This window comes from Hippopotamus amphibius, chromosome 1, assembly GCF_030028045.1.
Source record: "Hippopotamus amphibius kiboko isolate mHipAmp2 chromosome 1, mHipAmp2.hap2, whole genome shotgun sequence".
Taxonomy (NCBI): domain Eukaryota; kingdom Metazoa; phylum Chordata; class Mammalia; order Artiodactyla; family Hippopotamidae; genus Hippopotamus; species Hippopotamus amphibius.
The window spans coordinates 15,312,231-15,324,993 of record NC_080186.1 but is presented as its reverse complement, the minus strand read 5'-3'; the positions used below and the strand labels follow the sequence as shown (position 1 = coordinate 15,324,993).

The 12,763-nt window shown below is 54.8% G+C and overlaps 1 protein-coding gene across 1 annotated transcript; it reads right to left on the bottom strand.

Moving 5' to 3' along the window:
• Positions 1-4,861: 4,861 nt before the first annotated feature.
• On the bottom strand, positions 4,862-12,574 carry PLA2G2F (phospholipase A2 group IIF). Its single transcript, XM_057715230.1, has 5 exons — positions 12,459-12,574; positions 11,708-11,760; positions 8,470-8,614; positions 7,429-7,538; positions 4,862-5,034 (listed from the first exon to the last, which is right to left on the bottom strand). The coding sequence occupies exons 1-5, from the start codon at positions 12,572-12,574 to the stop codon at positions 4,862-4,864; spliced, it is 597 nt and encodes a 198-aa protein (XP_057571213.1).
• Positions 12,575-12,763: the final 189 nt, after the last annotated feature.

Sequence of the window (12,763 nt, the reverse complement as noted above, 5' to 3'; positions counted from 1 at the left end):
TATACCATCCCAGCTCCACCCTCTCCCTGTGGGGGCCACTTCCGGATCTGACTCCACCCTTCGTGCTCCCCTGACACCACCTGGCACCATAGGTCAAGGGTATAGGTCCACGTGTCTGCCTCCCCCTCCCAGGTTGTGGGCTTCCTGGGGGCAGAGGCTGTGTCTGATTAGTGGTGTCTACCCTGAAGCCCAGCCTTATGCCTGGTCCATAGGAGGCCATCGGGATATATCTGTTGAATGAGTGAAACAGTGGATGATCACGTCCAGGGGTTTTCAAAATTTCAGCTGAAGAGTCTCTTTTCTTCTTACAGTAGCTCATGTGAAGGATCAATACATAACACAGGAAAAGCAGGGCTGCTCATGGAAGAACAAGTTGGGAGGCTCAGATCCCCATCTGCTCAGCCTCCCCTTCCCCAGAGATGACCCCTAGATGTCCCAGGAAAACCCACAGCTTTGGGGGGCATCTGAAACACCTGCTCTGGTCTCTCCACACTTGGGGGAACGGATGCCCATCACAGGCAAGCGGCCAAGGCCAGGACCCAGGACCTGGCACTCTGCTGGACTCTCAGTTACTTGTCCCACTGGCCCCAGCAGCCTGAGTCATCATTAAGAAGATGCAAAGAGATGACATTAAAAGTCAGATGCTGAGCTTCCTCCACAAGAGGGAAAACAGCAGTATCAAGCAGTATCAGCAGTATTTCGTCTTGTGAAACTGAAAACCACAGCCACAGAAAGATAGAGAAAATGAAAAAGCAGAGGACTTTGTACCAGATGAAGGGACAGGATAAAAACCCAGAAAAACAACTAAATGAAGAGGAGATAGGCACCCTTACAGAAAAAGAATTCAGAATAATGATGGTGACGATGATCCAGGACTTTGAAAAAAGACTGGATGCAAAGATCGAAAAGTTTACCAAAGACCTAGAAGAATTAAAGAACAAACAAACAGAGATATGCAACACAATAACTGAAATGAAAAATACACTAGAAGGAACCAACAGCAGATTAACTGAGGCAGAAGGGCAAATAAGTGAGCTGGAAGACAGAATGGTGAAAATCACTGATGTGGAAAAGAATAAGGAAAAAAGAATGAAAAGAACTGAAGACAGCCTAAGAGACCTCTGGGATAATGTTAAACACACCACCATTTGCATTATAGGGGTCCCAGAAGGAGGAGAGAGAGAGAAAGGACCCGAGAAAATACTGGAAGAGATTATAGTTGAAAACTTCCCTAACATGGGAAAGGAAATAGCTACCCGAGTCCAGGAAGCACAGAGAATCCCAGGCAGGATAAACCCAAGGAGAAACACACCAAGACATATAGTAGTCAAACTGACAAAAATTAAAGACAGAGAAAAGTTATTAAAAGCAACAAGGGAAAAACGACAAATAACATACAAGGGAACTCCCATAAGGTTAACAGCTGATTTCTCAGCAGAAGCCCTGCAAGCCAGAAGGGAGTGGCAAGATATATTTAAAGTGATGAAAGGGGAGGACCTACAACCAAGAATACTCTACCCAGCAAGGATTTCATTCAGATTCGATGGAGAAATCAAAAGCTTTACAGACAAGCAACAGCTAAGAGAATTCAGCTCCACCAAACCAGCCTTACGGCAAATGCTAAAGAAACTTCTCTAAGTGGGAAACATAAAAGAAGAAAAGGACCTACAGAAACAAAAACAAAACAATTAAGGAAATGGTAATAGGAACATACATATTGATAATGACCTCGAATGTAAATAGACTAAATGCACCAACCAAAAGACACAGACTGGCTGAATGGATACAAAAACAAGACCCATATATATGCTGTCTACAAGAGACCCACTTCAGACGTAGGGACACACACAGACTGAAAGTGAGGGGATGGAAAAAGATATTCCATGCAAATGGAAATCAAAAGAAAGCTGGAGTAGCAATACTCATATCAGATAAAAGAGACTTTAAAATAAAAAATGTTACAAGAGGCAAGAAAGGACATTACATAAAGATCAAGGGATCCATCCAAGAAGAGGAGATAACAATTATAAATATATATGCACCCAATATAGGAGCACCTCAATACATAAGGCAAATGCTAACAACTATGAAAGAGGAAATGCAAGGCAGAAATAGAGACACAGATGTAGAGAACAAACACATGGACACCAAGTGGGGAAAGCGGGGAGGGTTGGGGGGGATGAATTGGGAGATTGGGATACCAAATTGTACACTCTAAATATATGCTGTTTATTGTCTGTTACCTGTATCTCAATAAAAGTTCTTAAAAAGAAAAAAGTCAGACGCTGAGGATTTAGATCCCAGCCCCATCACAAACGACCTGTGTGACTTTGGGCAAGTTACTTTCCCTCTCTGGGCCTCAGTTGTTCAACAGAAGAGGATGGGGTGGAGGAACAGCATTGTGGAGATGGACGCCTGGCAAGCACTCAGCCCAGTAGCTGTTATCATTGTCCCACCGCTGGACCACAGCCCTGCTTTCCACCCCTCCCAGCATTCACATCTCTGCTAGACCAGGGCCACTTCATGCAGGCCGGGAGCAGGAAGGGGACAGGCCATGCCAACTGCTTAGTGTCAAGGAACCCACTTTCCCTAGAGCTGGAGACGCAGGAGGGAGTCACTGCACTTCCCCCCAACACCTGGCGAGTGGGTGCAGTGCCAAGGAGGACCCAGCAGTGGGGAGTTGACATAGGAGGCCTTTATTAGTTTGAGGAGGGTGTGCCACGTCCTGTGGACAGTCTCTGGGGGTTGCAGCATCTGGGGGAGTCTGGAGTGAGTGGGGAGAGGCAGGACCCCTTAGCAACAGAATCCCATCCCAACACACAGACCTTTAGGAGGGGAGGGGGTGTGCAGGTGTGGAGGGGCACAGCCAGAAACCTGAGCTCCCACGGGCAAGGGGCCCAGGCCTCTGTGGTCCCCACATCTGGGGGACTCCACATCCTGGCTCCATCCCTGCTTGGGTGGGGTTTCAGCTCAGATGATGGGGTCAGCCCAGGATGGTGAGGAGAAGGTAGGCTCCTGAGAGGATCTCGGTGACTAGGCAGGTTGGTTCAGGGCACACAGGGGACCACAGCCATCACACCATGACCAGCAGGACAGCAGGAGGTGGACCTCCTTCCACACACAGTGACAGCTGACCCAGGACCCAAGGCAGGTGTTCTAGAAGCTGCAGCTTGGCAGGGCTCCATCCAGTCCTGCCATCTTTTTCATAGATGTTCTCTCCACCCCCACGTCCTCACCTGCCTCTGCTCTTCTTGGCTGTCCCTTCCCCCCGACAGTGGTCCTTAGGGGCCCCAGGGAGGGCAAAATTCCTGGTAGATGTTCTCAGCATCTGGGGAGGGTCACAGCGCTGCATCAGTGGGCCCTCGGGGTTGACACGGACAAAGGCAGAAGACGGGGTGAGCAGGGCACGCTGGCTTCTTGGAGGCCGCTGACCCTGAGGTCAAGAGGTGAGTGGAGGAAGCACGGGGAAGGCGCACCTTGGGAAACATCAATGCTGAGGCAGAGTCAGGAAAATGGGCCGCTGAGGCCTGATCTTCCTCCTCCTCTGCCCGCAATCCCACAGGCCCCAAAGTGAACCTGGGCCCAAGGGGACCCCCGCACCCCCAAGGCTCCTCTGCCCCCTTTCTCCTGCCAAGACCACTCTGGTCTGGATGTCTGGTCCTCACCTAGTCTCACCTCTCTCCCACTTTCTCCCCTCCCTTCCCTCTTCACATCCTGCTCCTTCCCTACTGCCTTCTGGAATCTTCCCCACAGCCCCTGCTTGGACCTGGTCCCTCCTGCCTTTGTCTCTCCATTACTGAGGCGGGTCCCAGCCCTCCGCCTCCTTCCCATCAAGAGGGTGTCTGTCGCCAGGCTGCAGCCTTGCCTCTGCGTGCCCAGGGAGAGAGGGTTCCGGCCCTTCCACCCCCTGGCCTGGCTGTTACACAAGGAGAAGTGCAGGGGGAAGGCCTGGAGGCCTGGGCCTTGCCCCTTCCTGTGTCTTTCTGGGACCCAGGGAGCCTGGGGTCGGGGTGCCCCTCAGAGCAGCTCTGTGGCCAGGGTGTGGCTCTGACATGAGTGGGTCGGCGGGGGAGGAAGGAGGACCTGAACGGGGGGGACACAATTGTGTGTTGCCCCCATCTTGGTCCCTGTGGACCTAGGGGGCTACCTGTGGGTTCTGTCAGTGCCCAGGAGCCTGCTCTGAGGCTCTTTGGGTAACTGAGGCCAGACTTCAGGGCTGGGACGTAAGCCCTGTGGCCATCCTGTGGTGTCTGGGCCGGGACACATGCACCACCTTGACGAAGGCCGAGATGGGGCCACCTGCTCTTTAATGGGGCTCTGGAGGGCTGCAAGGTCCCCGAAGCAGGAATCACCCTGAGTCATCACATGGGAGTAGCCAAGGGGCCCCCAGAACCAGGCCATGTGACCAGTACCCTGTCTGCCTGGGAACCTGGTCCTAGGACACACCAGGCTCTGGGCCCATGTTGGCTGCCCCAGGTCTGGGTCTCGAAGACCCTGGGACCCAGCCTTGAGGGCCTGACTGAGGAGGTCAAGCTGGGGCCAGTGAGAGGCCCCCCTCAGAGGCCCCCGTTCTCTCACAGGCCTTGCCTTTCACACTCAGGAGAGACCCCAACAGGGCACGTGCCCCCTGCCATGTCCAAGATAAAGCCACACCCAGGACTGGGCTGGAGGAGTCGGGTGGCCATGGCCAGGGCCTGGGCCTTTCTGAGTCCTCTGGGGCCGGTCTCGCTGGAGGGCTCCAGGGAGGAGGCATCAGGCAGCCCCCAGGGCTCCCGATCTTCCCCCATCTCCACCTGCTCCATCCGTCTGGTCCCCAGAGCCGGAACCTCCACCCCTCTTCTCTGTCAGCACCCCAGGGGCGCTAGGGAGGCAGGGGGTGTGGCTCGTAGATGCTGCAGCTGGGCACGGGGCCCTGGCAGTAGATGTTGGGGTAGTTTCGATGCTCCTCCCTGTACGTCTGGTTCTGGAAGCACAGGACCAAGTTCTTGTCGCACTCGCACGTCTGCTTGTTACACTCCATCTGGTTGAGCTCGCCTGTGGGGAGTGGAGCGCACAGACTCTGAGGTCACAGTGGACCTCGGAAGGTGGTTCTGGGCTGGCAGCACCAGCACGACCGGCGGGTCCACCCCAGGCCTGCAGGCTCTGGATCTCGGGGCTGGGGCCCAGCCTCAGCATTCACAGCCCTCCGGGTGCCCCCGGTGCATGGTAGACAGAGAACCACCGAAGCCCAACAGGACAATGTCAAGATGGGGAAACTGAGGCCCAGGAAAGGGTACCATTTGCCTGTCACCCAATAAAGCCAAGGCAGAGCAGGGACGGACATTCAGGTGTCAGGAACCACCTCCCCCTGCCCCCAGACCAGTTAACTTTCTACCATGGCAGGCCTCCTCTCTCAAGCACAGAATCACAGCACACCCACCCTGGAGGGAGTTTGTGGTAAGGATGGAGTGACAAAAACGCTTGTAAAGAGCTTAGCTCAATGCCTCCCATGGAGCAAATGCTATTGGTATTATGGGCCTTCAGAAACCATCTACCCCACCGTTCTCAGCCTTAGGTGCGCGTTAGAATCAGCTAGAGGGCTTGTTAAAACTAAGGCTGTCTGATCCCACTCCTAGAGCTTCAGATTCAGTAGGTCTGGGTGGGGCCTGATAATTGCCTTTCTAACAAGAGCCGTTCATGCTGCAGTTTCAGGGAACACCTTTCGAGAACCACTCACTAGCCCAATGGTTTGCAAACTTTGCAAACTTGCCATCAGCAGAATACTTTCTCTGGTGTGAAACTCCTTGCCAAAGACTAATACATCAAATAGCTGAAAGAGGGAACTTCCCTGCTGGTCCAGTGGTTAAGACTCTGCGCTCCCAACACAGGGGCCCAGGTTCCATCGCTGGTAGGGGAACGAATCCCAAATACAGCAACTAAGCCTTCTCACCACAACTACCGAGTCTGTGTGCTGCAACTAGAGGAGCCTGCACACCACAATGAAGACCCAGTGCGATCAAAAAAAAAAAAAATTAAAAAAAAAAACCCCAAAACAAAAAAAAAACAGCTGAAGAGAAGCCACTTGAGCTACAAAATACATTAAAGAGCTAGCTGGACCACCCATCCAGGGGTAACCGCCCCCTCCCCCAATCACCTTTCACAGCAGTTGACCTGAGGGCCCCAAAAATCCCCAGGACCCAGCGTGAAAACCACTGCTTGGGTGAGTCCACTGTCTTAGGGGTGGAGGGGCGAGATCCCTCTCCTTGAACTGCTTAATGAACTCCCCTCTCAAGCTGGTCCCTCTGCGGCACATCTGCACAGCAGAGTATGGGGACCACCCAGCCCTGGGCTGCCAAAGGTCTCTGGATGTGCCCACTTCCCCACCAGACTCTCTCCCAGAGAACAGAGTCTTGAGTTTCTTTGCAAAGCTGGCATCACTTGTGAGCTCTTGGTGAGGGACGGCACACAGCATGGTTAAGATAAGGAGACAAAGGGAGCCCAGGGCTGCCCACGGGACTGGGACAGGGGGCACCTGCTGCCCCAGGGAGAGGCATGAAGGGGGGCAGGGTAGGGACACCTGGGCTGTCAGCTTGGATGCTGCACCCCTCAGGTGTGGAATGACCACGGAGAGTTCATGGTAAAGGAGGGAACCCACCAGGACTGGCTCCAACACCTTGAATCCCTAGAAACACTGGGTGTCCTAGCATGGGGCTGCCTCACCTGCTGGGGTCCCAATGACAGAGTTAGAAGAGAATGGGTCTGCTTGCCCCTCAATGTACCCACGGGGAGACTGAGGCCAGGTGGGGAAGGACCCTGCCCAGAGTCATACAGCAAGGAGATGCCGGGAGAACCTGGGTTCCAACCCAGGTCCCCGGATTCCCAGGCCAGCCTGACACAAAGTTTCAGGATCACTTGAGGATCTGGTTAGAAACAGAGAGTCCTGGACCCCACCCAGACCCGACCCACTCAATTAGAATCACTCCTTAAGCTCTCCAAAGCTTAAGAATCTCGGGGACTAGAGAACCAAGGGGCTGATTCAGGCTTGGGGGCCCAGAGCACACTGGGGAGATGTAACAGAGCCACCACCAGGGGTATTAGTTTTAGCAAACAAACAAGCAAACAAAAATCAAGGTGTCTGGTTACATCTGAATTTCAGGCAAGAAATGTTTTAGTATAAGTATATCCCAAATATTGCATGCGATATACTTATGCTAATTCTTCATTTAATACTAATACTAATTAATTTTATGCTAATATTTAGTTTTCAGTATAAGTATGTCCCACGCAATATTTAGGATATACTTGTATGAAAACATTTTTCATTGTTTATGTGGGCATCCTGTATGCCATCTGGCAACCCTGCCCACGGCCCTAGCACAGGCTGTGGGGTGGGATCTGGCAGTCCATGCTTTCTTAGGGGGAGGTGGCGATGGCAGGAGAGGCACTCACTGCAGACAATGTTAGTATTGTTCTCGATGGTGTAGTTGTAGTGGTCCACATAGGTGTGGCAGCCCAGGTCAAAGAGCTTCTGGTAGCAGCAGTCGTGGGCATGGCAGCACCTGCGGGCGGGAAGAGGAGAGCAGGCAGGCATGGCCAGGCTTGGCCCCTCTCCCGCCGGCAGTGCCCCCTATCATGATCATCTGTTCCCGTCCATCACGAGTCAGACCTTCAGACTGAGGCTCAGAGAGGTCAGTTACTTGCCTGAAGTCACACAGCCAGGTGGAGCCAGGCCAGTGCCCCGGGATCTTGTCCATGATTCCCTCTCTTTGTCCTCTGCCCAGAGCCCCAGCTTTCCCCTCTGGAGCCTTGGCTAAGGCTGTGGGAGGGGTCGGGGTGGGAGGGAGGGGCCTGAGTGAAGTCCATGTAGGAGGAGACCGGCTAGATGCAGGGGCTGTACCTGGCTGTGCGTGATGACCAGGGAGGGACAAAGGTCTGGAGGGTTAAGTGGGGGGTGGGGGGGTGGGGACAAATGTGATGTAGCGGTGCCATCCCCCCTGGTAGAGGGCAGGCAATCAGTCAACATGCATTTATGGGGCCCCCAGTGCTACCAGACTTGGTGCTGGCTGCCTTGGGGGTAGACAGGAGCAGAGGATAAGTCCCCACTTCTGGAAACTCCCAATCTGATGGAAGAAGCACAGGCCTGTCCTCCAGAGCCTTCAGTTTCAAGGGGCAGGGTCACAGCCGTTGCCTTTGTCGGGAACAAAGCTGTGTGAATGTTGCTATCGTGTATTTTGGGGGACAGGTCAAAGTTTCCTTCCAGTGAAAACAGAAGTTCAAATGTCTCCAAGCCCAAGACCTTGGAAATGGACAATGGAAAGTGTCCAGGATGGTTGAGGAGGACATGGGCCAAAGGTCAGGCTTCTGGCCACTGACTCACCGAACAAGCCTCCTCCTTGGGGAAAGGGCCCTCCCCCACCTCTCAGAGATGGAGACCGTCTGACCTTCCCTGTCCCCGCCCGGTTCCAGCAGCCCAGACTCTCCGAGACCTACCAGTCCACCTCATCCATGGGCAGGCCGCGCCCCCCCAGCCCGCAGTAGCAGCCGTAGCCCACGAAGGACAGGATGGCGTTCCTCCCTGTGATGGCCTCCACCATGGACTTGAGGTTGAGCACGCTGCTGTGGGCTGCGGGCAGGACTGCGAGAAGACCGAGGGGGGGCTGTGAGCTCCTGTCTGACTGGCTGTCCTCCCTACATCCCAGGGCTGGGGAAAGGGGGAGGGAGAGAGGGAGCGGAAGAGGGAGGGCAGAGCAGGAGGACGGAGCAACCCGCAGAGCCCCCGGCATGCTGTGTTACACACATTCTTACTCTGAGCACCCCTTCACACATAACTCATCAAGTGCTCACTGCCACCCTACGGCCCCCATTTTACAGATGAGGAGACCGAGGCCCAGAGCATTTAGTAACTTGCCCAAGACAACATTGTCGAAAAGCAGTGGAGGCAGAATTTGGAGCCGGGCAGTGAGAGGCCAGTGCCTGATACACCCTAAGGGGCTTTGCAAACACCACATGCCTGGCTCCTCTGCTCCCAGTGGGGACTCAGCATCCCCACCGTAGCCCTGGGGCCTGTGCATCTCAGGATTAATCCAGAGACAATTGGATGCTCTGGACATTCAATGGACACACACACACACACATATATTTCTTCCCCTTTGTCCTTGTCTCACAGGTAGTGCAACAACACTTCCTATCCCAGCAAAATCACAAAATCAGCTTCCTGGCATCCTTCAGGCCGCTCACTCCAGAAACGAGGTATTCTCCTCTCCCCTGCTTCCCTGACTCCCGGGCTCCCGGATGTGCTGGCTCACTGCTGAGTCCACATCGAGCCTGGTGTTTGGGTCCTTACCTGGGTGAGACCATCCCCCACACAGGCAGGAGGGCTGCTCTCACCCCATTTTCTGGATGAGTAAACTGAGGCTCAGAAAGGTGACGGTTTGCCCAGGTCATGCAGCCTGGAAGTGGCAGAGCCGAGACCGGAACCCAGGTTTGTGTGCCCCAGAGCTGGGATGCCTCCTCCACCCAGGCTCCTCCGTCTGTGCCCAGGGCTAGGTGCCCAGTTCAGCTCCCTGCCCCCTGCTCTCTCCATGTTCCCCACCCTGTTCCATGGCCTGAAAGAGGAAATGTACTGGGAGAGGGAGTAGGCCAAGAATTTCAGAAACAGAGGTTGGATGGAAATCCAAAGGCCAAAATTACTTGTTTCTGGAGACAGGGTTGTCCAACATCTCTGGTGATGACAGGGGACTCACCACCTCCACATGCCTCAGTGGGGAGAGCACAGACTTTGGAGTCAGACAGAGGCAGGCCCAGAACTAAAGTTCCCTGGGGCTCTGTTTTCCCATCTGTAAAATGGGAATAACAATCCCAACTTCCAGAGATCGGGCAGGCCAGTGCCCAGCTCGGGGCCTGGCACACACCAGACCTTCGTTTCCCCCGCGGTGCCCCCTCTCAGGGCTTGTTGGGACCCTGGGCCAGGCCCGCCCTCCCCGTCAGAGAGCTGGTTTTAGGAATCCTACTCCACCTGAGTCTTCCTGTCTATTGGTTCTGGGCTTTTCATCAGTACAGAGAATAAGTAGCAAATGAGAGAGGGAACAAAGAAGGAGTGGGGGGAATCACAGACGATTTTTAAGAGGGTGGTTTAGGGTCTGCAAACAGCTAGGTTGTGTCTGGGGCAGAGAGAGAGGGGCCCTTGCGTGCTGTCTCTGATTTGGCTGTGTGGAAGACCGGGGTGGGGGAGGGGGGAGTGCGTCAAGAGGAGTGCCCAGGAATGTGAGCTCCCCCCGCCACCTTTCTGCTCTGTAGGGTTCTTGTTGCTGGATTCAAATGTGTGCTAAGCAGCCCCGGGGCTCAGACAGACCCGGATGTGCAAACAGGTTTCTCCATCAGTGTTGTGGGGCCAGAGGCAGGTTGCGTAAACTCTTTGACTTCCAAGTCTGAGAGCAGCCAAGCAAGTCCCCTGCAGGACACCGGACACTGCATGCTGTGAGATCCTGGCCTCCTCACCCCCCCCACCCCACCCCCACATCCTGTAGGTGTTACCCCTGGTGAGGGGCCCCCAACCATCAGCTCCCACATAAAACTCACCCATCCGCACACAGGAGGGACACACACTCACACTCTTACACACACAGAGACGTAAATGCACACTCACCCACCGCACACCCTCCTCCACATGCCACACAACTCTACACATACTCACATGCAGACACAAGCCCACACATACTTCCTATGCTCACACACACCTCTCACACAGACGCACACTCTCATCCTTGCCAACGGCACACGTGCGTACACACACTCACCCACAAATACCTCCCACTCACACAGTCTCGCAAACAGACCCACACTCACCTCCCACGCCCATACGTGCGCGCACACACACACATACACACACTCCCACCCTCACACACACACAGCACCCAGAGTGGCCACGTCCACACTCCACTCCGAGCTGAAGAAACAGAACCTGCGTTCACTCAGGCTGCAGCCTCGTTCCCAGCCCCTGTGCGTGCTGAACTCAAGGGCTTATTTTCAAAATAACAGGTCACTTTGGCTGAATTTAACCAACTGTTTCTCACGTCTGGCCACATGCAACCTTATTTTGTTTCTGATATTTTCTTCCTTTGTCTCAAACCTAGTTGGGCTCAGGGGATACTGGACAGGTGTAGAGAAAGTCAGTGGGACATTCAGCTCGTCTTCCGCCTACACAGGGCACCTGCCACCAGGAGGCCTGTCTGTGTGTCAGGAGCCTTGGCTGTCCGGGGGGTGGGGCCCGCAGAAAGAAGAAGGAAGAAGGCCCTCAGACCTGCTGCATCTCTTCCGGTACGTCTCACACCCAGACACCGCTACACACATGTCGTGTACAGATGCGTGCAGCCTACATTGATATACACGCTCTAGAGACCCACACTCCGCTGTGAACACACACTTACACATCATGCTGTGTGTGACACACATAGACATCACCATGTGCTCAGACACACCCCCACACACATAGATACCTGCAGATATATGCATGCATGCGCTGCATGTACACATACACAAACACGTTTTCCTATGTACACAAGCACCCCGGTGTCCCGGGGCGCCCCGACGCCCAGCCACCACCACCACTTTATGACGCTTGCTCAGATGCGGGCCCTGCACCCTTGAGGCTCATAAATAGAAAATGCCGACTGCCCCAGGCTGGGGTGGGGGCAGGGAGAAGGAGGAGTTTCCCAGCACCCTCACTCACCGCTGCTGGCCAGGATGGTGATGGTGATGAACGTCTTCATCCCCAGGTGAGATCTGAGAAAGGAAGAAACCCTGGTCCTGAGTCCGTCCCTTCCCCCTGCGTGCAGTTCCCAGCCTGCAGCTCCCTCCTGGGCCTCGTTACAGGCGCGATCAATGCCGTCCCTTGATGCCCTGGTTCCTGCTGCCCTTGCCCTGTGATTAGCTCCTCCAGGAAGATCTGAGCACCTCCTGCCTTCCTGCACCTTCTGGAGGAACAGCTCCCAGGATGACAGAGCTCGGAGGCACCAGGAGCCTCTTCCCTCCCACCCTGAGCAGGAATTAGCTTCCAAGACAGCCAGCGGATGGGAAATTCCTAAGAGGAACTTCCCTGTCTAGTTGGACCCTGTCACAGATCGGAACCAAACCCCTTCCATATGCACACCAGGGAGTCATATGACCCAGCCTGCTGGCTGGCTGGCTCTTACGCCCAGAGCCAAGAGACCTAGGTCCCTGAGTTCTAGCTGCAGCCCTACTTCCAAAAGGCTGTGTGACCACCAACAGATCCCTTAGTCTCCCTGGGCCTCAAGTGCCTACAAGGATTGGCTAGGTGATCCCAAAGGCCCCAGGAGTGCTAAAAATGCAATGACATATCTCAGCCATCATCACAGACTCAGAGCTCTCCTTTCTGAAGAAATGGATTCTAGGAGCCAGTTCCCCACCCTCATCCTGCTCCTCTCCATGCAGGGCCCCATCCCAGGGAAGCAGGCACGTACCTGGAAGTTCTCGAAGGAGAAGAGGCCCTGAGGCTCGGACCCCTCCACCCTGAGGGGTGTCTCACCAGCCCCTTCTTCCTGAACCCTTTGGGGTTGGCCTGCGGCCCATCTGCCATGTTCTGTGTCCTGGGGGGCCAGAGACACAGGGCTCGCAAGGTCCGCGATCCGCCCCAAAACTCCGGGGAGCGGGCCCCAGCTTCTTACGGCCGCCGCACTAGCAGAGCAGCGCCGGGGCAGTGCCCCTGGGCAAGAGGCAGGTGACACTTGGCCTAGAAAAAGGAGACTCCACCTCCACCCTCCCGCCC

Excerpts from the sequence above, each read along its gene's own strand:
- PLA2G2F (XM_057715230.1), bottom strand. The coding sequence starts at position 12,574 with ATGGCAGATGGGCCGCAGGCCAACCCCAAAGGGTTCAGGAAGAAGGGG. Across the intron at positions 11,761-12,458 it reads TCTCCTTCGAGAACTTCCAG|ATCTCACCTGGGGATGAAGA; the intron begins GTACGTGCCTGC and ends TTCCTTTCTCAG. Across the intron at positions 8,615-11,707 it reads CACCATCCTGGCCAGCAGCG|TCCTGCCCGCAGCCCACAGC; the intron begins GTGAGTGAGGGT and ends GTCTTCTCGCAG.